General features: G+C 43.9%; 1 protein-coding gene across 1 annotated transcript in view; it reads left to right on the top strand.

The window, feature by feature from the left end:
• Arfgef3 (ARFGEF family member 3) overlaps nt 1-27,947 on the top strand; it is a 158,438-nt gene that overhangs the window by 95,369 nt on the left and 35,122 nt on the right. The window contains exons 11-20 of the mRNA XM_036168548.1: nt 4,068-4,180; nt 5,098-5,996; nt 11,818-11,984; nt 12,717-12,882; nt 17,281-17,388; nt 17,732-17,947; nt 18,090-18,200; nt 20,468-20,618; nt 22,645-22,962; nt 27,701-27,834. Coding sequence (XP_036024441.1) covers nt 4,068-4,180; nt 5,098-5,996; nt 11,818-11,984; nt 12,717-12,882; nt 17,281-17,388; nt 17,732-17,947; nt 18,090-18,200; nt 20,468-20,618; nt 22,645-22,962; nt 27,701-27,834 — 2,383 coding nt within the window. The remainder of the gene's footprint in view (nt 1-4,067; nt 4,181-5,097; nt 5,997-11,817; nt 11,985-12,716; nt 12,883-17,280; nt 17,389-17,731; nt 17,948-18,089; nt 18,201-20,467; nt 20,619-22,644; nt 22,963-27,700; nt 27,835-27,947) is intronic.

The following is a 27,947-nucleotide window of genomic DNA, read 5'->3' on the forward strand; positions in this document are numbered from 1 at the left end:
GCTCCAAACTCTTTGGTAATTAGCTATGTGTTTGTTAAAACTCTGATAGATGTACACCTGAAATTGATCTTATTGATATGGGTTCCCTCTGACATTTAACCCAAGGTGCTTCCCAAGGGCACTGTTCAGAGGCAACACTAGATGAGATGCCTCCAACTCGTGGGTGAGACCAGTTATTCCCTGGGAAGCCAAGCAGATGAATTCCAGCCAGGTTGTTCTGAAAATAATGCCTCTGCTTAGAAGACAAAACTGTCAAGTTGGAAAAGTTGGTTACCTAGATACCAAAATGTGCAGGGCTTTGCACACAAAACACTCAGTACCCAGGATGTTTGCTTGCCTTTTTGTGTATTATTCCCTTGTGTCCCTGTGTCATATACACAGTGTGCCTATTTGCCAAAGACATAAAGGACATTATGTTTCTTACCATACATTCTCTTTCTGGCTCTATCTCCTGTCCAATAATAGTGTAAAAAATTAAAGTTCCTTCCTTTGGTCTACCCTGTGGTAGTACTTTAGAAGTCCATAGTGGTCAGAGCTAGGACACCAAACCACAGATGCCCATCTTGAGATTTTTAAAAGCTGGAGGTATGATTCAGTGATACAGTTCTTGGTTAGCAAAGAAAAAAAAAGGCCCTATATTCAATCCCTAGCACTGGTGGGAGAGATGAGGGGGTGTCTAGGACTGAGTAGTGGTAGCATCTTTGCCTAGCATGCACAAGGCTCTGAGTACCACAGGTACTCAAGGTCCCCAGTACCACAGGAAGATAAAAGATGTTCCTTTTCTTTGTGCATTTGTTGGAGGTCTTTAAGAAGCCTGCTCCCTCTGTCCTCTTCCCCTTTAATTCTGAAGCAATTAACAAGTGCCTGACAAATTTAAACATTCAAATACATTATCTAAGTTGAATTAGAGGATAAGGTAGGCTTTCAAGAGAAACTGAGGTTTCAGAGCCCTGTCCTTTAGGCTACTGTATCACTTAGTGTTACAGGACATGCTGAGCATGCATGAGGCTCCTTGCCCAACACCAAAGAAAAACAAAATCCCCATTGCTCAGAGATGCAGTCACCCATCAAGAAAAGGTGGAAGAGAAAGAAGCAGTCTCCTGGAGATGCAACTGCTTCTGAGTAATATTCCAGCTCTTACTTAGGTGTATACCTCACTCTGGAAACAGAGGGTCATAGCAATGGGATCTACATTCTACACAACTTCATTAACCATTCTTTGGTGTAACCTCTAATTGACATTTTCTGTAAAGATGTGCAGTGTATGGAAACATAAACCAGTTAGAACTGAACAATCACAAGAACCTTGTATGTGAAAACTTGTAGGAGGGCTGCGAGCCCTGCAAAACACCGGCTGGCTAAAGACGTAGCTACAGTATTGAAAGTAGAACACCTACAAATGAGCACCCCAGTTCTCCAACCTCGGTGGTTGGAGAAACAGAGCAGAATAAATGGGAAGTAGCAAAAAAGAGAGAAAGTAAAGGTAAAACAGAAAGCAGTGTGGGAGAAAGCCACGCTAGGCAGCTAAGTCGTGGTAAGCTGGGAACCCCTCCTTATAACCCAGGCTCAACAAATGGAAGGAAGTGGTGGATGGGCTGTCCCTGCCCCTGTAGGGAAGGTGGCGACTCTGGTTATAACAACAACCAAAGACTTGTTTGTTTGTTTGTTTGTTTGTTTGTTTCTTTTGTTTTTCAAGACAGGGTTTCTCTGTGTAGTTTGGGTGCTTGTCCTGGATTTTGCTCTGTAGACGAGGCTGGCCTCGAACTCAGAGATCCACCAGGCTCTGCCTCCTGAGTGCTGGGATTAAAGGCGTGTGCCACCGCTGCCCGGCACCAAAGACTTTAAAACAACTTTTGAATGATTGTTTTCGGCAGCATCTCCTGGGTTGAAGAGCAGACAATGGGATTCACGCTGTGGAAGGCTCCCAGACTATGAACTCTAAGTCTTTCAGTGGCTGTTGAATATGAAAAGCTCAATAAAGAGGAAGAGAGACTTTGGTAGTTGACGGTGGCCTCGGTGACACATAAAAGGACATGAAGCAGCTCATGGTTGCCTGTGACTCCAGCTCCAGTTGGGTCTGAATCTGTTGCCCAATTCTGAATCCAGTGAGCACCTGTACTCACATGTCCACACATACACACACACACACACACACACACACACACACACACACACTTAAACAAAATAAAAATCTGTAACACTTACAGCTCATGTGGGCCCTTGTAGCATTCCCAAATGCTTCTCAGCCGGGTTTCTCGGGTAAAATCACAATTTCAGAGTATGTGTTGTAACTGCTGGATGTAGATAGATTACATACGACAATTTCAAACTGATTCCAGCACTCATGAACAGGGAATGGGCCACAGACTCCTTAAGCAGGGAGGAAGAACCAGATAGCCACTTTTAGTTGTTTTTTGGACCTCAGCTTTCTTCCCACACTCAGTGCCTTTGACCCTGTGCAAAAGTGTCAGAAGTGTACCAAGAGGAGCATCCTGCAAACAGAACCTGCCCTCCTGGGAGTTAATCACGTGGATCTGCCAGATACCCAAGAAAAGTTTCATGAGTTGATGTACCAACTCCATAATCTTCCAATAACTTTCCATAGAACTATCCATGTTACCTCACCTTATTGACCCCATCCCTGCAAAAGAGAATATCTTGTTACGTGTAGTTGTGTTTTCTGCATTTATCTGAAAAATGGAGGGAAGAAAAGCATGACTTGCAAAGAAGAATAAGGAGTCTCAACATATCATCCCCATCTCTGCAGCTCTCTCTCTGAAGGAACTGCAAAACCAGAGAACTGGAAGAAAATCACTGGAAGAGCAAGCACATCAACTGGGAATTGGTGGCCTATCGCCTAACAGGGGCTGCTTGGCTTACAGTCATTTCACAGACTGTCATCTCCAATGTACTGTCACAGCATGCCGTGACTAGGGCCGCAGAAGATATAAATTAAATCTAGTCAAAAGAGTATTGATGGAATAATGATTTATTCTAGGAAAGAAGGAAAGTGTATCCTTGGCAACCACATGGATGAATTAGCCTGAGAAATAAGCTAGGTACAGAAAGTACCACTCGATCCCATTTATAGAATGGTGGTCACCAGGGGATGCAGTGATGGAGGGTGGAGAGATGCAGGCTAAGTGACTTAGTGTTTAGAAGGTCTAGAGAGCCATTGTACAGCCTGGTGACTATGGTTGTAACAGTACATTTTGTTTTATAGCTTCCTAGTATTTTGTAGCCTCAGTTCATTTTATTAAAATGTACATTTAACATCATTAGTCTGAAGTGCAGAAGTTTCTTCAGTATCACCATAATGCCACAAGTAGAAAATGCCATGCTACAAAGTCCTCATGCACTGAAGTTTTAAAAATATCATGTAACATTGCCTTCAGGCTAAGAATGCAAGGTGACTGTGAAATGAATTTGCTATTTAACCTGGGTCCTGTATTAGTTACTTCTCGATTGCTGTGATAAAACACCATGACCAGGAAAATTTACAGAAGAAGTTATTCAGACTTACAGTTTCAGAGGATAAGAGTCCATCATGGAGGGGATTGTGGCGGTAAACAGAAAAGTCACAGTGTAGGGAAGAGCTGAGAGGTCACAGCTCCGACTGCAGGCAGGAAGGGGCAGGGTACTGGGGACGAGACATCACTTTTGCAACACCCACCCCCCAGGGACATACTTCCTCCAGCAAGCCACCTCTTCTAAACCTACCTAAACAGTGCCACCATTTAGAACCAAGAATCTAAATGCCCAAGACTATGGATGATCTCTCATTCAAACGTGACATGACAACCACAGGAATCACCCTGGAAAATACCTCATTGCCTATGTACGATTGAAAAATAAAAATAAAATCCCAAATCAGAGAGTCTTCTGATTCTAAGCATTTCTAAGAAAAGATCCTCAACCTAGAAATCATTTCTCCTGATTTGTGTCCTTCACTAAAGAAACGCACATTGTTTATATGCTCTCATGATTTTAAAACTTGGTGTATTTTATGTTTTGATTTTTGTGATACTCACTTTTCTATTCTTTTTTTTTTTTCCTTTTTCCTAAAGATACTTGGAAGCCCACAGCGTCTGTATGACTTGGCAGGACCAAGCTCTACTGAGTCAGAACCAAGGAAAAGATCCATTTCCAAAAGAAAGTCTCACTTGGATCTTCTCAAACTGTATGTTCATTTTCCTTTTGGGTCTATATTGATTGGCCAACACTCAATATTGATTGAGGGCATGTGGGAACTTTGCTTGGCATTTTTCCCACCCTGAGCATGTTTGTATCATTTATTGTCTAGATCCCTTGGTGTTATACAAGTTAGACTATCTCTTGAATACTGTGCAGTTGGCCAAGTAATAACTCTTATATATATTTGGAAGAATTTCTTGATCTTTCCTGTCTAGGTGCTATTTTCTACCTTGAAGTGCCCAACTTCTCTGAACACTTTCTCCCTCTTAACCCCAAATTCATGAAATTTTGATGAGTCTACATTAAATGAAATGTGCATATTTCATTATTTACCCACAAGCCACATAAAACATCTCAATTTATAGTACTCCTAACTTGCCAGATTGGCTTAAAACTGGCATTATTTAAGGGAAGAACTTTTCGATTTACAGTATGAGCTGTAGCATTCTGTTGTGGTAGCCTCCATAGAAAACTTAATATTCTAAGGTCTGCAATAATCACATTGGCATATACCTGGTAAAAATATGTTTACATGGAAACGTCTTCATGACTCTTAGCCACAGCAACTGTCCTATTTGAAGGTCAGAACATAATACAAAAATAAAATTTGCAATGTCTGTCCTTGAATAAAATGATACATTTCCTTCTGGATTTTTGGTTGTACCCAGAAAAGCTAGTCAACCAAGAGGACTATGTATGGCTTTAGGTGGGGAATTTTACCTGGAGTTTTTCCCTGTCCGAGCATGTTTGTGTTATGTATTGTCTAGACCCTTGATGTTATGCAAGTTAGACTATTTCTTTTGAATACTATGCAGTTGGCCAGGATAATAATGCTTGAGTATGTAGAGGCATTTCTTGATCTTTCACGCCTGGGTGCCGTTTTCTATCTTGAACACTGTTTAGCATCATGGATGGCATGACGGAAGCTTGCATCAAAGGTGGCATTGAAGCCTGTTACGCTGCTGTGTCCTGCGTCTGCACCTTGCTCGGGGCCCTGGATGAACTCAGCCAGGGGAAGGGCTTGAATGAGAGACAAGTACAGCTCCTGCTTCTGCGGCTTGAAGAGCTGAGGGATGGGGCCGAGCCAAGCCGCGACTCCATGGAGATCAACGAGGCTGACTTCCGCTGGCAGCGGCGAGTGCTGTCTTCGGAGCACACGCCATGGGAGTCAGGCAATGAGAGGAGCCCAGACATCAGCATCAGTGTGACCACAGACACTGGCCAGACTACCTTGGAGGGAGAATTAGGTCAGACAACACCAGAGGACCACAAGAACGGGCTCAAGTCACCAGCCATTCAGGAAGGCAAGGAGACCATGAGCAAAGTGTCAGAACCTGAGGCCATCGACCAGCCTGATGTAGTTCAGAGAAGCCACACAGTCCCTTACCCTGACATCACTAACTTCCTGTCAGTAGACTGCAGGATGAGGTCCTATGGATCCAGGTACAGCGAGAGCAACTTCAGTGTCGATGACCAAGACCTGTCGAGGACAGAATTTGATTCCTGTGATCAGTATTCCATGGCAGCAGAAAAGGACTCGGGTAGGTCGGATGTGTCAGACATTGGGTCGGACAACTGTTCACTGGCTGATGAAGAGCAGACCCCTCGGGACTACATGGGCCATCGGTCCCTGCGAACGGCTGCTCTGTCTCTCAAGCTGCTGAAGAACCAGGAGGCTGACCAGCACAGTGCACGGCTGTTTGTGCAATCCCTCGAGGGCCTCCTTCCCCGGCTCCTAGCCCTGTCCAGTGTGGAAGAGGTGGACTCTGCCCTTCAGAACTTTGCCTCCACTTTCTGCTCAGGTTTGTAGACTGTCTTTTACCATATAGGCAACAAGAACATTTAGAGCTTTGTGCCTTCATAGGCAATAATCTTCTTGCTTATGGTCTTAATGCAGTGGTTTTCAACCTTCCTAATGCTGGGACCCTTTAATACAGTTCCTCATGTTGTGGTGACCCCCAACCATACAATCATTTTTCTTGCTACTTCATAACTGTCATTTTGCTACTATTATAAATTGTAATATAAATTATCTGATATGCAACCCCAAAGGGATCATGACCCACAAGCTGAGAACCATGTTAGTGAAACCTAGAGTTTCCTCCATTAAAGAGAGTAAAGGACTAGAAGACTTGTAGGTGGAGGTTTATGATGTAGAATAAAGCCCCACAGCCTGGACTGCTCTCTGACTGGCTGTCCTTGGTACCAAGGGAGATAGTCCATCAGTTATTGGTGGCCCAGAAGAGCTGTGTGTCAGAGCCCAACACTGTTGCTGGTTGTGGTAATGATTGAGTCTCTGGAAAATGGTAAAGTTATATATATACAGGCTTCTGTTTGAAATAATAATTATGCCATGGACCAGGGAGATGAGTTGGTCAGTAAAGACAACCTGAGTCTTGAGCCAGATAACTGACTTTGCAATGTTTTTATTATCATATATTAATTATGTGTAGCAATGGGCTTCATTATGACATGGCATTTCCATACATGTATATAATGTGTTTTTATTATATCCACCCTTTTATACCCCCTCTTATTGCCTTCCCACTGATCTCCTTCACCCCTAATCTCCTCCCACTTTCTTTTTCCTCTTTCTTTCTTTCTTTATTCATTTCTTGTTGGTGGGGGTGGGGTAGGAATGGGTGGGAATGGTAATGACACAATGAATTTCCTTAAGGATGTGTATGGGGGAATGGGCAAAGATTTGTTTCCAGGATTATGGGCACCTTACCAGTAGCTAGACCACTGAAGAAGATTACCCTCTTCCCTGCCTCCAGTCATTATATAAACCCTCAGGGAGGGGTGAGACCCGGTGAGAACCTCCCTTTCTATGACCGAACATTGGCAAGCTCAGTCTGAGTTCCAGCCCGCAACAGGCGTGTTGTCTTAGGTTTCTACAGTTTTGATAAACTTGACTAAAATCAACCTCAGGAGGAAAAAGATTATTCTACCTCATAGCTTACAGTTCCTCCATGAAGGGAAGTCAGGGCAAGAACCCAAAGCAGAAACTGGAACAGGAAACATGGAGAAGTACTGCTTCCTGGCTTACTCCCCATGGTCTCCCCCAGCAGCACCCTGAAGAGCACTTAGGAGATCAGTTCAGCACCATGAGGCTCCTCGGCAGGGAAGAAGCCAGGCTACAGCTTGATTTCTCCAGGTACTGAGACCAGTTTCTATAGCGGCTTCAACAGTAGGGCCTTACCCTCTAGTTCTAATGAGCAGCTCACAGTGGGGACACCTGCTCGTATTGTTCAGGAGACCTCTGAGACTTCTTTGGCCAATACTCATAGCAAGACAGTCTACTTTCTGCACTGGGATTTTCATTTAGTAACAATGGCTTCTGGAAGCTTCTTTTCACACCACAGAAAGGTACCTCTATTCAAGTATTTTTTGTTAACTGTTTTTATTTTTTTTTAATCATCTTACCAAGTATCTAATTTCTTCATGGCGTTTTCATACACTGTTATTTTGAGTTGATACCCCCCCACCCCATGCTTCCACCCACAGATATTTAATTATTTGTTTAGACATTAAAAGCTTCAAATCTTTTTTCTCCCCTGCCCTGACCTCTGCTCTCTTAACTGAATTAGTCACTTAGCCAGTCTTGCCTGAGGACGCCTATCCTCAGATTGCTAGAGATGTCTCCAATATACTGTAGGAAGCATCACCTTGCAGTACAAAGTACATGGTCTGTTCTTATTAGTAACTATATTCCTGTGTACATGAGAAAGAGAGTACTGCTGGTAGGAGTATCATTGAGGCTTAGAAGAGGAGGATTTATCGTTCTTAATTTTTTATAGTCTATAAAACTATTAAGTGTTTTAAACCGGGTATTTAATACTGATTTTTAATGGAAATGGTGCACTATCTCATGGAAAGGACTTCTGGAGTTCTGTTGTGATAATTTTGCATCCAGTCGTTCACTGGTAACCAGTCAAGCAGGTGGTCCATGCCCCTGTTCCCGACAGTAAAGGACATCTTCATTACAGATGGCAAGATGAATGGTAGTTATTGAAATCTGGCACATACAAGCACTGTGGCTAGCATATGCAAACGGTCATACTTCTTTAGTTTATCATTGCAAAATAGGTAATACAGCAACAAGGCCAATCAGAAAACTGCATAGAACCTGCCTGCCACACAGTAGGGAATCTGTGTGCAGTACGGTCGGCTCACATTAGCAGCATGGCACTGCACAGAATGCCCATTCCTATCTGTATAACTTTAGGCAAATCGATCAATGTCACACATGCACTTTCCTTGTTGAAAAAGATTGAGCATAGTCAAAAGAAATAACTTACGAGAAGGAATTGGTTATACACAACAGAAGTACTTCATGAAGTCCAGCCAGTGTGTTGTTTTCTTTGTGACTCATGTCACCAGAGAATACATCTGGTATAGCAGGAAAATGGCTCTTTTCCTTAAGTAGATAGAGCAGTCTTCATTTTGTCTTATACTCAGATGTGTCAGTTGTTTGTGATTGCAGAAATGAACCTGCACACAGGTGGCAGGCCACTGCTGGCAACCACTACTAAGTTCAGCAAATTGTCTCAGACATAAGCAGAGCTATCAGCAGCACCCTCAGGCTTTGTTACATCTCTGCTAACGGCATGGCTCCCACAGCAGCAGATTCAACCACAACCTCTTTCACGTTCAACATCTTGAGCATGTGCTCAGTTTTCCAGAACATATCCCCAGCCAAGTTAGTAACTGGTGTAAAACAGCTGTCTAATGCTGATGGCTAAGATCAAGCCACTAACAGATTATTCCTACCCACCCACCCCCGGACATAAACTTAAATGTCCCTTTTCATTTTATCAGTTAAATGGCAAATTCTGAATGGCATTTTCTTCTTCATTATGAGAAGAAATGGATTTTAGGGACCCTCTCTCTTTCAGAGAATTGCAATCAAACCGTCAGACACCTCAAGAATGCTGGGGGCTCCCATGGGTCATCAGGGCTGAGAAGCCTTGTGGATATCCTCACCAAGAATGCACTATTCAGATCCCTCTTTCAGGCCTGACTTTCAGTTTTTAATTCACCTCTGGGCTGAGGAGATGACTTGCAGAATAAGAGTACTTGCTGTGCAAGAATGAGGACCCGAGTTCAAATCCTCAGCATTCAGGTAAAAAGCTGCCTGTGGCCACCTGTATACCTGTAACCACAGTGGGGGGAGAGGGTATGAAAACAGGAGGGGTACTGAGGCTTACTGAGCATGACACCTGATGTCTTCCCCACCCCTCCCTCTCTCCCTCTCTCCCTCTCTCCCTCTCTCCTCTCTCCCTCTCTCCCTCTCTCCCTCTCTCCCTCTCTCCCTCTCTCCCTCTCTCTCTCTCTCTCTCTCTCTCTCTCTCTCTCTCTCTCTCACACACACACACACACACACACACACGCACTCATATGCACATGCATTTATACATACATAATACACTGTATACACAGACATGTATACACATTAATTAAAGATAACAAAGTGAACTTGGTAGATATGATATTTCATACTTAGTAGGATTTTCATTTGCACGGCTCCTTGGCTGTTCTCAGGTTAAGTGAGAAAGCCACCAAGCAAAGAAGTCCGACCACACATGCTCTAAGGGCAGCTTATATATAATAATATAGTATTAACATTGGCATTTTAATCATTTTAAGGGTACAAGTCAGTATCACAAATTATATCCACAGTATTGTATAACCCTCAGCACCATTTCTAGAACTTTTCATCATCCTAAGTAGACATCATTCCTCCTCCAATCCCAGTTAATCTACCATCTCTGTGAACTTATCCATTATAGGGAGTACGTATAAGCAGATTGTATAAATTGTCATTTTCATCAAGCTTATTATACTTACCAGAATCTTCTCAAGGTTCATCTGTGTTAGAGCACAGAGTAATATTCAATTTGATGTGTTCTCCACAGTTGATGACCTGTGTGTCCCTTGCATGTGGTTGTTTTTCCCCTTTCTGCTATTGTGAATAATTCTGCAATTAGCATTGATACATGCTCAAATTCTGCTTTCAGCTCTTCAGAACATAGAATGCTGCGTCGAATGGCTAATTCTTACAATCATTTTGGGTTTAGCTTTTTTGTTTGTTTTTAGGTTGGTTGGTTTTATGAGACAATGTCTCACAGTATAGCCCTGGCTGGCCTGGAATGAACTCACAGAGATCCTCCTGCCTCTGCCTACTGAGTGCTGAGATTAAAGGTGTGTATCGCCATGCCCAGTTTGTCTTTAGATATTGGAGGAACATATTGACTTTCACTTTATTTTTTTTTCTTTTTTTTTTTTTTTTTTTTGGTTTTTCAAGACAGGATTTCTCTGTAGCTTTGGAGCCTGTCCTGGACTAGCTCTGTAGACCAGGCTGGCCTCGAACTCACAGAGATCCACCTGCCTCTGCCTCCCGAGTGCTGGGATTACAGGCGTGCACCACCACTGCCTGGCAACTTTTACTTTTTTCTTTAAACAAGAGCTTTATATTGCCCAAGTTTGCCTCAGATTCATTGTGAAACCGACACTGACCTTGCCTAGCCACCTGAGTGCTGAGACACACACATGTGGCACCACACCTGGCTCCATACATTCTTATTTTTACGTTAAGTGCTGCCTTGGGTACCTTAGGTGAATGACTACAGTTGGTTCTCATGAAAATTCCTATTTGTGCGTCAAATGACTTATAAGAACCTGCTCTGTGACAGGCACTATAGTAGGTGAAAGATTCTCTAATGAACAAAACTAATAGCCATATCTTCTCTCAGATCTTGCACTAAAATGCTGAGAGAAGACAGTAAACAAATGTGTAGTTGGCACAGTGGCCGTTGCCTGTAATCTCAGTGCCTGGGAGGCTGAGTCAGGAGGATCAAATATGACACCAGCCTAAGCAACATAATGAGACCTGTTTCCAAAGTCTATAGATATTGCTTATCTAAAGCATTAATCTGGCATGTGTGAGACCCTAGCTTCAGTCCCTAGCACACCACCTATACACACCACACACACACACACACACACACATCCCTACCCCTACCCCTATGTAAAGTATCTATTAATATAATGTTAGGAAGAATAAATGGCATTAAAACAATACAAAGTACAGAAGAGAAAGCAGTTACTGTGCCTTGGAAGGAAGCTATGGACTTGAAAGGTCTCTGAGAAACTTGAGACCTAAAAGAATCAAAAGGGGAACTCATAAGAGGTCTGGGAGACCATTCTGGGGAGGGGCATAGATGACACACGGGCCTGGAGGCAGGTTAGGTGAGAGGGGGAAGACATAGCAAGCAGACTGAGAGCTGAAAGAGAGGGAGATGCAGTTGGCTGGTACTACGTTGTCATGAAAAATAGCTAGAAAGTTTGAGACAGAAGAAAGTAATAGAGGGCTCAAAGGGCTTTACCCAAGTCATTGCTGCTGATTAACAGCTCAAGATTCTGTTGTAAGCAGATAGACTCCTGAATACATTCCCTGCCTCATACACTGTAGTATGCTTCTGGTCTGTGAGCATCCTGGCTGGTAATGAGTGCTATAGAACAGTGTTCTGCACAATGGTGTGTCTGTCGCTGGAATCATCAGACTCTTCAGGTCCTGGCACACTGTAGTAGCCCCACGGGTGTCTCTATTCCTTCCTGTAGGCATGATGCACTCTCCTGGCTTTGATGGAGGGAGCAGCCTGAGCTTCCAGATGCTGATGAATGCAGACAGCTTGTACACCGCGGCACACTGTGCCCTACTGCTCAACCTCAAGCTCTCCCATGGCGACTACTACCGGAAGCGGCCAACCCTGGCACCAGGCATGATGGTGAGCATAAGCTCTGGCATGGGCTTCCCCCCCCCCCCGCCCCTGGATGGGCTGCCACTGTGCAGCTGAGTGTCAGGTCTGGAGGGAGAAACAGGCCAGTGTGTTCTGTTTCCCCCCATTGCTCTGCAATACCCATGCGTGTGCAGGTCTGGAGGGTGGAGAGTATAGCTGTGAAATTTGCTCAGTGATTACTCATGGCTTTAATAAAATACTTTTTGGAAGGTGTGTAGTGAGGATGGGGTTGACTATCCTTTGGTTGGCTCCCTTGGCTAAAGAAGCCACTTTCTTGATGTCAGTTTATGAGTCTATATCATGGGTCAGCAGAAAGAAATCAATCATCACTTCTTTCTTGAATAACATGTTCCCTCCCAAGGTTAATTGATGACTTTATGAGAGTGTAGGTCAAGTCTCAGTTGGGTACATACTCTCCTTCCAGAGCTTACTCTATCCCTCCTGCAGCTGTTGGGACAGCAAGAAGAAGAAACTGTGGGAAATAGCCATGCAGGTGATAACAAGAATGTAAAATGCAGCATCGTGGTCCTTCTGCAAGCTGTCAGATGATGTCACACAAATAAGACAACTGTGTAAAGCTGGGGCTTCTGCACCCCAGCTTTTCTCCCTGTCACTCTTACCCACCATGAAAAGCTCTGGTTCAGTGAGAGGGGGGGTAGTTTGGCAACCTGTTCATTCACAGGGCTGTGTATTTGGTCCCCTTCCATGGCCTCTCTGCAGAAAGAGTTCATGAAACAGGTGCAGACCAGTGGCGTGCTGATGGTCTTCTCCCAGGCCTGGATTGAGGAGCTGTACCACCAGGTGCTCGACAGAAACATGCTGGGTGAAGCTGGCTACTGGGGCAGCCCTGAGGACAACAGCCTTCCCCTCATCACCATGCTCACTGGTCAGTGGCTCATGCCAAGGTCATGGGGTGCTCAGGAGCGGGGGAGCTGATGTTCTGTGGCCTTTTAGAAATGCCATGATGCATGAACAGGCTTTGGAGGACAGTTGCAGGATAGCATCATGAACACACTTCACAAGCATTTGCTCCCCCTCTGTCGTGGGGAGCCTGTTGTGTCCACTGTCACCATTAGATCGGGCTGACTGAACACCCTCAGCTGTTGGAGTGATGCTGTGGGCCCATTGATGGACTTATATTTTCTGGACACAGGCCCAGAGTTATTCCTGGAAGCTCTCACGTGTTAATTGAGACCCCACATCATTCAGTACTCCTGGGATCTGGCCACTTGGAATATGAAGCAACTGATTTTATACTTGGCCTCCTTCCCATTTCCTGTCAGCCTTCCTTTCCCGGCTGTCCCAGAATATAAATGAATGGCAAACATTGGTTTTCCCAGCATCCTTGTCTCCAGTGTCAAAAGCTTTAATGTCCTCTTTAACTACTAGAAATTTCAAGCGAACATGTTGAGAATAATATGTTTAGTATCTAGGGGTGGGTGATTTTTAGCAAGAGCAGATATTTATGGAATTTTTTTTTTGTGGCTACTAACAATGTTCAAAGCCTTGATATGTTCATCAGAAACCCTGATACATTAAACCTTCAAGCCTTTTTGTTTTTTAATTAGTTCTGTGTTCCCAGATTGACTTCTAATCTGAATTGTCCTCTCATAGCTCTAGCTCATGGGACATAGAAGGGCATGGTCCTCCACAAGATGCCTTTGTGTTGTGTCTCCTGCCTCTCAAAGCTGTTTACTACAGAGGGTCAGGGCAGGATAAATCTGGATAGCATATCTGGGAGGTTGGATCTATTGATTAAAAGTAAGCCATGGTGTCCATGGTTGACACTGAGGCTTGTTTTTTTTTGTTTTTTTTTTTTTTTTATTTGAGACAGGGTTTCTCTGTGTAGCTTTGTGCCTTTCCTGGATCTCGCTCGGTAGACCAGGCTGGCCTCAAACTCACAAAGATCTGCCTGCCTCTGCCTCCTGAGTGCTGGGATTAAAGGCGTGCGCCACCACTGCCCAGTGACACTGAGGCTTTTATAAAGGTGACAAAGTAGACAGCTGCCCACAGATTGTGGAAACCAACAATCAGGAATTTGGAGGTGAGGTGCTATTTAGTTAGGGACCAGGTAGAGAGAGCAATGAGGGCCCTCCTTGGAGAGCAGAGTACTGGCACTTTCCTGAATCTGGGATCTTTCTTCTAGAATAACGATGGAACTGATACAAGACTAGACGCCACATCTTGAGGATCAGCGTCATGAGACAAGGGACCAGCTTGACTTTATTAATCATGGTTCTATTTGTACCACTTGAAAAATAATCATTCATGGGATCTGGAGAGAAGGTTTAACCGTCTCAAGGACCTATGTTTGATCCCTAGCACCTACATAAAAAAATCAGGCATAGTTGTAAGCATCTATAACTCCGGCACTGGGGAGGTGGATACAGTGGATCTCTGGCATTTGCTGGCAGCCAGTGTAGCTGGATCAGAGAGCTCCAGTTTCAGTGGGAGACTCTGTCTCAAAAAATAAAATAAAGAGGAACCGAGGAAGACAGCTAACATCAATTTCTCACCTCTACACATATGTGCATACACACACATAAGCACACATGAACATGTACACAAACAAACACACACTAAACAATCATTCCTATTTGTAAGAGACAGTCATTTAATTTACTATAAGTAATGCTTGGTTTCCATCTGTTTCCACAAACACCCTTCATTAGGGTAGAGAGTGTTGCCTGGAGTGTGTAAGTGCCTTAGAATTCAGCTGAGGATCTTAAATACCAGGTTTCTGCCAAATGCAATCTCTATGAATCTCTTACCCAAAGTTTAATAAAAAGAGTCATTCAATAGATGTGAAAGGAATAGCTGACTATCCACAGTAACTGTATTCATCCATCATTACTGCTAATCAGCTGTAAATGTAAGAATAAGCTCAATTGCTCTGTCCTTAGGATAGTTATTTATTTCTAGGATAATGATAGCGATATGTAGCCTTTTCAGAATAATTAGACAAAAATAAGATTCTGTGAGAGCTGGATCAATGGCTCGGCATTTATTGCTCTTGCAGATGACCCAGGTTCTGCTCCCAGAACCCACATGGCAGCTCACAACCATCTTTTCAGTTGCAGGGGATCCAGTGCCTTTTTGTGTCCTCCAGCAGCACCAGGCATGACATGCACTTCGTCCATATCTATATATACAAGCAAACACTGATAACAAATGAAAATGATTAGTAGTCCATGAAACTTTATAGCAAATTCCAGATGTGAACCAACAGGTGAGGTGGTGGGAACTTTCTGGTCCTCCCATTGTGTACCAGGAGAGGCACGACCAACCGTCCCACCATCAGCCACTCCTTGTAACATGCCAAACCATTCATAGAAATGGAAAACTTTATACTTAAAGAAATTTCAGGTTGCTGAGTTCATTCATCTTGTGCCCAGTACATGGGAACTATTATAACCTGTATAAAATGGTCATTTCTGGTAAATGTCATTAGGTCATTGATTGAAAGCCAAATTGATTACAGAAAACTGGCCTATTTCTATAGTAGCAGCTACATAAATTTATACCTTTCATGACTGTCTTAGTTTGGTTTTTCTATTGCTGTGAAGAGACACCATGACCAGAGAAACTCTTATACAGGAAAACATTTAACTGAGGCTGGCTTGCAGTTTCAGAAGTTTAGTCCATTATCATGATGGTGAGAAGCATGGCGGCATGCAGGCAGACTGGAGAAGGATCTGAGAATTCTACATCTTGATCCACAGGCAAAAGGAAGCGAACTGTCCCACACTGGGCATAGCTTGAGTATATAAGACCTCAAAGCCCACTACCAGAGTGACACACTTCCTCCAACAAGGCCACACCTCCTAATAGTGTTACTCCCTATGGGGCCATTTTCAATTGAACCACCACAATGACCTTCTGATGTGTTGCTTCATGACATTTTGTAAGAATCCAATATGAAACGAAACTTTTTCACACTATGCATTGACATCATTTCCTACTCAAGCAAGGGTGAAGTTCCAATTGAGAAGAAATTTATCCCATCCCCCTTTCCCATACACTCCACAGTGTTTCATTTGACTCTATCAGTTGTATCCAAATTCATGTGTTGCTTGCCATTGCGAGCTCCTTTTATAGTGAAGGAATTGGCTCAGAGAACAAAGTACCTGTCTCAGGCCTAAAAGGTCTCTTTATTCAGAGAGAAGCAGAAACCCAGATTTTCTTGTTTGGGTTTTTTTTATTTTTCATTTTTATAATTTTATTTATTTATTTATTTATTTATTTATTTTGGTTTTTCAAGAAAGTGTTTCTCTGTGTAGTTTTGGTGCCGGTTCTGGATCTTGCTCTATAGACCAGGCTGGCCTCAAATTCACAGAGATTCGCCTGGTTCTGCCTCCCAAGTGCTGGGACTAAAGGCATGTGCCACCGCCACCTGGCAGAAACCCAGATTTTCAACCCCAGACCAGTCCCTTCCTGCCAGAATATGAAGGAGTTTGTCAGACTATTTTTGTAGGTGGGAGTTCATTCTCACAAAAATTTGAAGGAGGAAGTTTTAGACCCCACGTTGAACTGGGGCAAGGTGTTGTAGAGAGGCCTAGTCTGCAATCAGAAAACACAAATACTGAATCCAATTCTGCCCTTTGCTAGCCTCATTGACTTTGGAAATCTACCTACTTTACACCTGGATCTTAGTCCAAACACCCAGAAATGATACCTTCTCCTGCTCCCAATTCTTAAGTTTTTTACCTGTGAAATGGAAAAGCAAACAACCCCCACTTCCTGGTTGGAGTAGTTGGGCACAATCTGATGAAAAATATATGAACTGAAACAGTTTGAAAATTGTAAAGTATTATCATCAGTAGATTTCAAATTAGAATGGAAAGTACCTGACCAAAGAGGCTCCTTCTACTTAGTTCTCGTGAAACAGCTCTGGAAGAGAAAGACTGGCCTGGCTTGATTGTATATTCTTTTTAATCTAGCACTTGAGAAGTGGTGCTCTATACATAGGATTAGTGATGAAGCCATGATTTTGAGTAAGACCACAATCCAAAGATGAAAAACAGTGAATACTTTATGACAATGGCAGAGCCAGAGTTTAGCATACATACAACAGCATACAAAAGAATGCCTTGAAAACGAAAGAAAGCCGACTGAGGGAATAAAGCAACATTTATAATGTCCTCAGGAAAGTGGTTCTATAGCTCGTATGAGAGATACAACAGATTTTTCCTGTAAAGATAGGAATAGTATGGTGGCCATTGTTTGTTTTTGATTGGCCTGCCAAAAGGGAAGACTTGGATGACTTTCCTCTTTGAATTGGCAGATATTGATGGCTTAGAGAGCAGTGCCATTGGGGGCCAGCTGATGGCATCTGCTTCCGTGGAGTCGCCTTTCACCCAGAGCAGGAGAATTGATGATTCCACAGTAGCAGGTAAGACGGTCAACCTTGAGTTTAACATAAACACACATTACCTGCGTTACCAGAAATCAAACTGCTACATGGTGGCTTAAATAAATGATGACTTTGTCTTGTGGGGGGAGGGGGGAGGTGGCTAATGAAAATAGCCCAGCTGAGATTGTGATGTGTCTCATTCATTATTCATGACCACTGTGTGAAACCTGACCCAACACACTCTAACACATTGTATTTCCTGTTATGGAATTTCATGCTAGTCAAAGATGCCCATCTGAGGCCTGGAGCACCCCAGACCCTTTGTCATTCTTTTTGTCTCTAGAAAGTGACCTGGGTCATGCCTGCCTCACTCCTCTTACAGGTGTGGCCTTTGCACGTTATATTTTGGTTGGCTGCTGGAAGAACCTGATTGACACGCTGTCAACCCCCTTGACTGGCCGAATGGCAGGAAGCTCTAAGGGGCTGGCCTTCATCCTAGGAGCTGAGGGCATCAAAGAGCAGAACCAGAAGGAACGGGATGCCATCTGCATGAGCCTCGATGGGCTTCGGAAAGCCGCACGGCTGAGCTGTGCGCTAGGTACCTGTGGGGAACCCTGAGCCTTGGCCTGAGGGAATGTCCCTGCAGAACTCACCTGGGAAGTCCTTATGTGGGAGGGGTCTTCCAGTATGTCTCTGCAGAACATACTCAGTTAAGGGGTAGCTGTTTGTCTCTTCTGAAGGGGTCGCTGCTAATTGCGCTTCAGCTCTTGCCCAGATGGCAGCCGCCTCCTGTGTCCAGGAAGAGAAAGAAGAAAGGGAAGTCCAGGAGCCTGGTGATGCCATAGCACAAGGTAACAACACCTTCAGGCAAGATCTTCCTGGTGCCTTCATTGTGCTATGCACACATCCACCTAGACCACTGGAGACTGGTCCCCATTCTATGTGTGATGCACAGAAGGTGATTGTCACTAGTCAGGAGCCCCACTGGGCCACAGGCTTGAGTCTGTTTAGGGTGAGGGAACCTCCCTAGCATGCCAACAGTGTCTCTTTCTCAACAAGAAAGTCATACTGGCTACTAGAGATGGGAAAGTACAGTTGGCTGCTAGCAAGAGTGCCAGGGTCCCACCTGGCTGAGCCACCTCCTGGTTCGTCACCAGGCTACTAGTGCTCATGGGAGACCCCTCGGGTTACAGCAGGGATGGCAAGTTGGCCATTGTCCTGAGGGTGAAAATCAAATAGGATCCATAAAAGGGGCTCCAGAGAAACGTCACTCAGGAAAACCTGAGCTTTGAGGACACAGGGAAGGGTCAGTGAAGCTGATGAGCTTCCAGGCACAAGGAAATGAAAATGTGTTTCCTAACAGCTGTGGAAGATACAAGGCAGGCAGCAGGCTGAAGGAAAAAGGCAAGCATAATCTAAATGATGCTGATGTTCTCCGTGGATATGTAAAAGAGCTCATCACAGCAGTGTGTATTGTTAGCAGAAACAAACAATTTAGGTCACTATTCCACAAACGTGAGTAATATTGAGAAACCTGTTAACAAGCAAAGTAGTTCTTCTAGATCTGAGGAAAGGAGGAATCAAAGTTTACTGAAGTATTGTGTATCTGTCAATTACACAACGATCTTCACATTCAGACACTGTGGTAGTGTACATCTGTGTGCCAGAACTCAAGCATTTGAAGTGAGAGGATCACAAATGTGAGGCCAGTTTCAGCTACATGGCAAGAACTTACCTCAAAAATATAAATCCCAGGGTCTGGAGAGATGGCTCAGCCATTAAAAGTGCCGATCAGAAGGACAAGAATTCTCAGATCCCAGCACCCCCATACCAGCCAGGCACAATACAAAGAACTTCAGCTTTAGTTCTCAGGGATCCAACACCCTAATTCAGGTCTCTGAACATGCAGAGGTATGCATGCCTACACACATGTGTGTGCGTACACTCACAGAGACACACATACCCAAATAAAATTAATCTTTAAAAAGATAATTCTTGAGTCTGGAGAGATGACTCAGCTGTTAGGGGCACTGGCTGCTTTTCCAGAGGACCCAGGTTATGTTTCCAGCATCCCACATGGTGGCTCACACCCATCTATATGGTTCTGGCATCCCCTTTCAACCTCTGAGGGAGCCAGTATGCACATCTGCACATATATACACACAGGCAAAACACCCATACACATAAAATACGTCTTTGTAAATGTTTAATTCTTACATATACAGTTCCTAAAGCACAACATACTTACAAAGCTAAAAATGTTCTTATCATAAGAAAATATGAAATAAAATCGGTTTCACATTAATGAGGCCAATAGTGTTTTCCTCAAAATAACCTCCTCCTTGTAACATGAAAATGGCCGAGTCCCTTGAAGATAGGCTAGAACTAAGGAACAGAGAAAACTATCACTTGGTTTATCCCACCAGATCTGGTGACAGGACAGCTTTCTTGAAGGATGGCACTGCCATTTGGCCTTCTCTTTTAGCCTAACTGGCATGCTAAGCCAATGTTTACATCCTTCCTCAGTTATGGCCACTCCGTTATATTTCACAAAAGCATTCTTTAAAACTCACAGATACAAGTGTGGACTCGGGGTAAAATGACATCATGATTTTCACTTGAAAAGAAGTCCTGCTTGTGCTCCAAATGCACAGGCATGGCTTTTGAGATGACCATTGTAAGAAAGGCATAAATAATATTAAACAAGCTCAGAGAGACTTGTGGACTGCCGAGAATTCCTTGATATTATGAATTTGAGGGCATACGGGAGGATGAGGGTCTAGACACAGATGGTATAGCTGGAGTTAGCACATGAAGCCCTCCCACACTGCTGTGTCTCCCCCAGGCCCATGGGTGTGCTGGGAGGAACAGTCCCTCACTCAGGATCCATCTGATGTTAGCGCCACAGTGCAGGGGTCACCTGTGAATGGGGACTTGTCCAACCAGTAGTTTGCATGTGAACCATGGGGACCTGCTGAACGGCACTTGCAGCCAGCGAAGTGTATTGCTTCCCTTTGCCCTTGCATGATGACACACTCTTTCATTTCCATCCTGCCCTTCCCCCTGTCTGTCTCCCTCGCTCAATGGCTATTTTCACAAATGTCTCTCTGGCACACAGTGAAGCTGAAGGTGGAGCAGAAACTGGAGCAGATGGGGAAGGTGCAGGGGGTGTGGCTGCACACGGCCCACGTCTTGTGCATGGATGCCATCCTCAGCGTAGGCCTGGAGATGGGAAGCCACAACCCGGACTGCTGGCCACATGTGTTCAGGTGCATGATGGGATTCCCCACCCTTGGGAAGCCTGGGGTGGTAGAGAGGGTATAGACCACAGGGTCTGCCAGCATCTCAGTACAATGTGAGCATTCACCGTTCAGACACACTCCAAGTGGGACACAGGAGGATAGGAGATAAGGACCCGCTGGATGTATGTGTATTTGGAGAACAGGATGGCAGAACTGGATTCAGGGGATTGTGATTTATCTGTTGACACTGCTGTGGGAGGCAGATGTATTATATTACACCAAGGAAGAAAAAGCTGGATTCTTAAGTGATGAAAGACAGCCATGCAGTTTAAATGAATCGGAGTCTAAAATGTGCTCAGGTGTCAATAATCCAAATAATGTGTGTTCATTAATGTCTTTGATATGTTTTAAAAAAAGACCTTGGATAACACACCTCATTCTGTACAATAACTCATTAAAGACATCTAGTTTAACTAGACATGGAAAAATAAGAACATAATAGCACATCTCTGCAAAAGATCACTGCAAAGACTCACTCTAAGTCTTGTGGCTCTGAAGTGAAGGTTCTCCCAGTCAGCACCTATAAAATAAAAAGCAAGATGACAACTCCAGACTCCACCTCTTAAGTCCAAGATAAGAAGCATGTCTCCCTAAACATCGGCACTAGAGCAAAGGAAGGGCGCAGAAGCCCTGCTCATTTGTGCTCATCTGGGCCTTCACCAGGCATCACCTGAGGCATCACACCAAAATGCCTTGTGAGCACATCAGCCATGGGAGGAGAGCGGTTGGAGGCCAGCAAGATCTGAGTTCAGGTTCACGTCACCAAAACTAAAAAAAGCCGCAAGTGCTGGCTGAGTTCCTAAAAGAAACACGTTGGGATTATCCAAGGGTTCTAAACCCAACCAACTTGAGAAGAGCGTGGGCAAGGAACAGGATGAAGCAGCTTGGAGCAAAAAGGGGTCTGGTAGAGAAGTGGGTGACCAGATAGTCTGCATTGGTCTTACAAGGAGACAAAGGGAGGAGACTCGGGTGGTGCCTGAGTTCAACAAATCCCAGATTACAGAACACCAGAGTGGTTTACCCAGAATGCCCTTGGGCCACAACTAGATTAAGCATCTTAATCCCAAATTCAGTTAGGCATAGGCACTTTGGAGTTGGCAGCTGCACATGTCTCTTCTGTTGCTGCCTTGCTCAGGGATGCCCCTCAGCCCCAAGCCGTACTTGGACATGAGATATATGCAGCCAGCAGCTTCAGACACGTCATAGCTGGATAGAGCTCTACTGTGTCGAGAGAGCCTGTCCTTCATGGGCATGCTGGCTGTGGGGTCCCGTCATAAGGAAGTGCTTCTCAGCTCCTAATCAGAACATAGTACAGAGAGAAAGAGGGGATTCCACAGGGGAACTTCTCAAGTAAGCAGTCTAGGAAAACAGTAAGCTAGACAACACAGAAGCAGGGAACAGGGCCCCATTGCCTGTCTTTTTCCCCAGGAGAGTGATGGGTGAGAGAATCTGAGGAATCCCTCTCACCCATGCCAAGATTGGTCCAACTCGAAACAAATTTTGTGTCTCTAAGTAGTAACATGAATGAGAAGCAAGTCCACCAGAGTCTGTCAAAGGGTATCAAGGATTTATGAGGATGTAAAATGGGGAGAAATACACTCTCGGATACAGAACAAAGTGAACAGCCGTTGTCAACCTCTGTTCTGCCTGGGGGCTGGGGGCAGTGAATGGAACCAGCCCTCTGGTCTCCAAACACTCCAAGAGAGTGAGAGCCCATGCCCCCTCCTCAGTTTTAAGTAGTCATATACCCAGGAAAACCACAACTCTATCAGGCCAGATACCCCCAGGTCATTGGCAGAGTGGATTTTCACAACACATACATAGTAAGGAAACGGCAGTGCCAAATACCGTAAGAGAAACGGAGAAAAACGGGGGTTCGTTCCAGCTTTAGCTGGATTTACTTTTCTCTCACCATGGGATGGATAGAGCAGGCAGTGCTGGGCTGCAGTGCTGGGCTACAGCGCTCACTTCCTGTTTGTCTGGCTCTTTCCAGGGTATGTGAGTATGTGGGCACATTGGAGCACACCCACTTCAGCGACGGTACCTCCCAGCCCCCTCTGACCATCCGTCAGCCACAGAAGACATCTGGGAGCTCTGGCCTCCTTGGGGACCTTGAGTGTGAGGACTTATCTCAGGAGCAGATCCTGGAGCAGGGCCCCTCCCTGAGCACAGCCCCTGTGGTCCAGCCACGCTCCATCCAGGAGCTGGTTCGGGAATGTAGCCGGGGCCGGACCTCAGACTTCCGGGGAGGCAGTCTGAGTGGGAACAGTGCTGCCAAGGTGGTACTCTGCCTTTCCACCCAGGCTGACAGGTATGCAAGGCCAGCTCACCACACAAGGATGCTTAGCTGGGGATTGCCGGTTGGCTATGCTGATATTTCATTTGTCTGGTCTCAAAATCACCTGGGGACAACTTGTATTAGCTAGAATCTGAAGACACTTTCCATTGAGCGTGTGTGTGTGTGTGTGTGTGTGTGTGTGTGTGTACACATGTCTGTCAAGGACAACCTTGCCTGTTCTTCAGGCACCATCCACCTTTTTCTCTCATTTATTTATTTATTTATTTATTTGTTTGTTTGTTAGTTTATTTATTTTGGAAGCAGGGTCTCTTATGGCCTCTGGAGCTTATCAAGTAGGCTAGGATGGTTGACCAGCAGGCCCTAGTTATATCTGCCTCCTTCACTCTGGGATTACATGCAAGTGTGAGCCACTCCCCTCTGCTCTTAGGTGGGTTCTAGGGGTTGAACTCAGGTCCTTGGGCTTGCAAAGGCAGCCATTTTTATCAACCGATCTATCTTCCAGCCCTCCTCTGTCTTTGGAAAGCATTATCCTCCCTCCTACCGCACACCATCCTTTGAGTGAACCGTCCTCTAATGCCTGAATTTCACGTCTGAGGTGGACTGTCTGCAATTAAGTCTCTGGTTTTATTATCATGTCTGGCAACTCCCTGGACCCTGGCTTCCTCACTGGTACAATAAGGTTCTTTTAAAAAGTAATTCTCATGGGGTAGTTATAGTTACAAGTTTGAATTAAGTAATACATTGTACAGCACCTAGAACATGGCTTGGAAAACAGTAAAGATTCAATGTGTTGGTGCCTCTTGCTACAAAATCCCATACCATGGGTGGTGAAGATGGCTCAGTGGACAAAGGGTTTATTGCACAAGGGTGAGAACCAGAGTTCAGTTCCCCAGAGCTCACATAAAAAGTCAGGCAGGCTTGGTAGCACCCTGGAATTCTAACACTTGGGAGGTAAGGACAGGATCCCTAAGTTAAGCTAGTTATCTAGGCTAGAAGAAATTGGCAAACCCTGGGTTCAGTAAGAGAACCTGGAGAAACAAATGTAGGGGACAGGAAAGAGCAAGGAAGATGCCCAATGTCAACTTCAGGTTTGCACACACGTGCACACAGATGGACCTACACACACGTGAACATGCATGCTCATGTAGACACACACACACACACACACACACACACACACACACACGAAAGAAAAGAATAAAAACATTCTCACCCAGAAGCCCAGAAGTGTGGTACTTACTGATACCTAAGAGTCACATTAAGGTAAAGGAGAATCAATTATTGCCTCAACTGTTGGGCAACATGTCTTGATGCTGGAAGGTTTTGTGATCCCCAGTCACATGACATCGCCTTATCTGTCCCCTCAGCATATGGTCATTACGCCTAGGCCTCCTATAACGAGAACAGACAGGAAGTGGCTAGGGCAGCAGGCTGAGCCTTCACTGGCTAGGTTCAGAGAGCCCTGGCTTCCTGTTCCAACTTTGACATTGACCTGCCTGATAATGTCTATAGAAACAGTTACATTGAGACTGACTTCCCCACTGACTCATACAGTTTGCACATGCTCTGACTGGTAGAACAATCCCTTGTTCCTATTTGTCCAGTAATTCGGCTATTGAAGTGTTTCAGAATCCAGAAAGTGGCACATGGGTGTCAAGGAGAATATAACATACTCCTGGAGTCTCTTCACTAGAGTGAAAGGAAAATGGGTAAGAGACCCAAAAGCAGAATGGAATCCAAATTGGAAACAAAAAATACTTTGTAAATATTTAACTACTGTTTCTGTTGACCCATATTCTTTTACTGGGCATTAAGTTATAATTTCTCTTAAACATTACAGTTTGAATTGGATATTCCTTTAAAAAAAACTGTAACTTAAAAACAGAAGAGCATTATTTGTATATCCATATATTTGTGTCTGTTCGTTATCATAAAATGGGAATGGTACTAATATATGCCTCACCATAGGCCAAGTCATCTGTACACCCTCATTACAAGATGTTCTTATGAAACCCCACCATCGAGGAAGCTGAGCCAGGAGGGTCATGTGTTACAGGCCAGTCTTGGAAGCACAGGGAGTCCCACAAACTACATCAGCATTGTGACTGTGGCTGCATTTTCAAAGCAGAAGAGTGTGTCCACTGCTTGAATCCAAAATCATCACATGTTACTATGTCCCTTTCGTAATAGGCATGTAGGATGTCGATTATCTTGGTATTTCTGTTAATAACCATGTGCATTTAGTTAAAAAAAATAATAACTGAAAATACTTAAAAGAAGACTTCGGTTATTGCTGAAATTATAAGAGGCTAGTGTACACAATGTAATAAATGTATTCTCAGAAGTTTCAGAGCACTTAATAGACTTACCCAAACTATGTGTATCTTTGTGGTGAGTGTGTGCATGTGTGTGTATGTGTGTTCTTGTGTGCTGTGTGTGTGTGTCCCCTATGTGTTTGCTTGAGTACTGGTGTGTGATACATGTGTGCCCTATGTGTTTACTGTGTATACTATGTGTGTGTGCTGATGTGTGTGCTTTGTTTTCATTAGACATCTGCCAATATAAGAAAGACCTCAGTGTATAAACATAATTATCTTTGAAGTACAGAAAAAAGATTTTGCTGTTATATTAATAGGATTTCTTGGATGAACAGTCAAACAGTTATTAATTTTTTTTAAATTATCTATCTGTTAATACTGGCTATAAAAATAAATTTTAATAAGGTATTTAAAAGTTAGAACATGTCTAATATAACTCTATGGTTACAAAAGCTTATTGAATTTTTTAATTTATTTGTGCAAAACATAGTGATAAAATTTTATATGTGTGAGTGTGCTTCTGTGTGTCTGTGTGTGTCTGTGTGTGTGCGTGTGTGTGTGTGTGGGTCTGGTATACTGTCATTCTGTCTGTCTCACTTTCTGTCTGGAAGTGGTCAGTTTACTCAAAGGAAATTCTCTAGTCATCTTCTTGGGATGATTAAACATGGTCCCCATGTTTCTTAAAGCTGAGACAAGTATAGGTATCCAAGCTAGCTAAGTTCCCGAGTCCCTCAGCTTCTGTGCCTAAGATCTTCATTTGCTGAGAGTCCACTTCCACGCTCAGAATGCATCCGTACCTCCCAGAGGCTCCACTGAATATGCCATAATATCAAAATGGTAATAGAAACTGACATTAGCTAGTGGTGAGGGTGCCAGGCCCTTTCCTAGACACTGCACACAGAACTGACAACCCACCAGACAGCCCAGCCATGAGAGTTATTAACTTTCTTAGAGGAGGAAGTATAGGTCAGGAGGGTTAACTAACTAACTTATTCCACTTTAAGATGATGGAGCCAGCAAATGCTTCTGAGTCTGTTTCACTCCAAAGACTATTGCTACTTAAGACAGAATCGCAGGGCAGAGTGAAGGCGCAGACATTTTTTTTTGTTTTTTGAGATAGAATCTCAGGTATCTTAGGCTGATCCCACATTTGCTATGTAGCTAAGGATGGCCTTGAACTTCTCTCTAGCCTTCACTTCCTAAGTGAAGGTGGTTATAGACTTGTGACACCACACTCAGTTTATATGGTGCTGGTGATAGGACCCCAGGCTTCAGGCATGCTCTGAGCAGCATCCTCAGCTACTAAAACTGCAGAATTCATTTTCAATCTTTTAAAATACAGATTATGTTTTGCCCACGTGTCTGCCTGTGTATACATGGGGAACAGAAGACTGCACTGGATCCCCTGGAACTGGAGTTACCGTTGGCTACAAGCAGCCATGTGCTGGGAGTTGAACTTGGGTCCTCTGAAAAATCAACCAGTGCTCTTAACTGCTGAGCCATCTCTTCAGCCCTAAAATTACAGAATCTTAATTAAGCACGACACTCAGATGACAGTGGATGACATTTAAAAAAAAAAAAAAAAAAACTACTTCAATACTCATTACAGATGAAATTATTTCATGCACTAGAATTATCAGAAAGCTTGCTTAACATCTTCAAAGACCCTCTTGTCAAGAATTAACTTGTGGGTTTGATTTGCACTTATCTCCAGACTGATGTTGAGTTTTGTTTCCTGAGAGCTTCTCAGTCATTGGTGTATCTTATTTGAAGGAATTTCTTGAAAAGTTCTTTGCTCATTTCAAATTAGGTCTTTGACTTTTGATGTTAAATTTCAAGTTTGCTTCATTTTTCTCAACACTGGATTTATAAAATATGTAGTATCTTTTAATGCCTCATTTTTTGTTATTTCTATCTTAAAATTTAGTATGTCTCATTTCAGTCCTTCAGAAAGATTCAGGATTCAATTTCTGTTCAAAACAATGACCCTTGAGCAGCACATGGCATCCCATTCCATTGACATCACCATATGCTTGGCGGATAGACCATAGATGCCTCACTGCTCTTGGGCTGAAGGAACCTAATGTCTGATCTTTACATCTCACCCTCCTCCCCAGAGCCCTGGAATCTCTGAAAGCAATACTTTGTCATCTTTCACATTTTTGTCAAACACTTTAGGAGTGCTTACCACCACTGGCTAGCCTTGAAAGCTGCCAAGATTATTTTTTTCAAGTCTGTTTTGTGGTATTCTTTGCATCAAAATCCCATGGTTAGTGCAGACTTGTGCACATTAATAATAGTTATGATCATACCATCCATGTGTCTGCAGTGTTTACAACAGTGCTTTTCTTAATTACATCAGAAGAATTACCATACTTATTCAGCCCTTGATGAATTATTCCCACATAACAAATGTGTTTGCTTGCACCCAGGCTCTTTGACGATGCTACAGACAAGTTGAACCTGTCGGCCTTGGGAGGGTTCCTCTACCAGTTAAAGAAAGCCTCTCAGTCCCAACTTTTCCACTCCGTGACAGACACAGTCGATTACTCTCTGGCAATGCCAGGTAATTTTTCCTGAAGAAACTGTTAGTAAGGAAGGAGGAAATAGCCCCATCATTGATGCCAGCAGCCTGTGTAAAGGAAGACAGTAACAGTCATAATAATTACAGTTTAAAAC

This window comes from Onychomys torridus, chromosome 19 (assembly GCF_903995425.1).
Source record: "Onychomys torridus chromosome 19, mOncTor1.1, whole genome shotgun sequence".
NCBI classification, from domain to species: domain Eukaryota; kingdom Metazoa; phylum Chordata; class Mammalia; order Rodentia; family Cricetidae; genus Onychomys; species Onychomys torridus.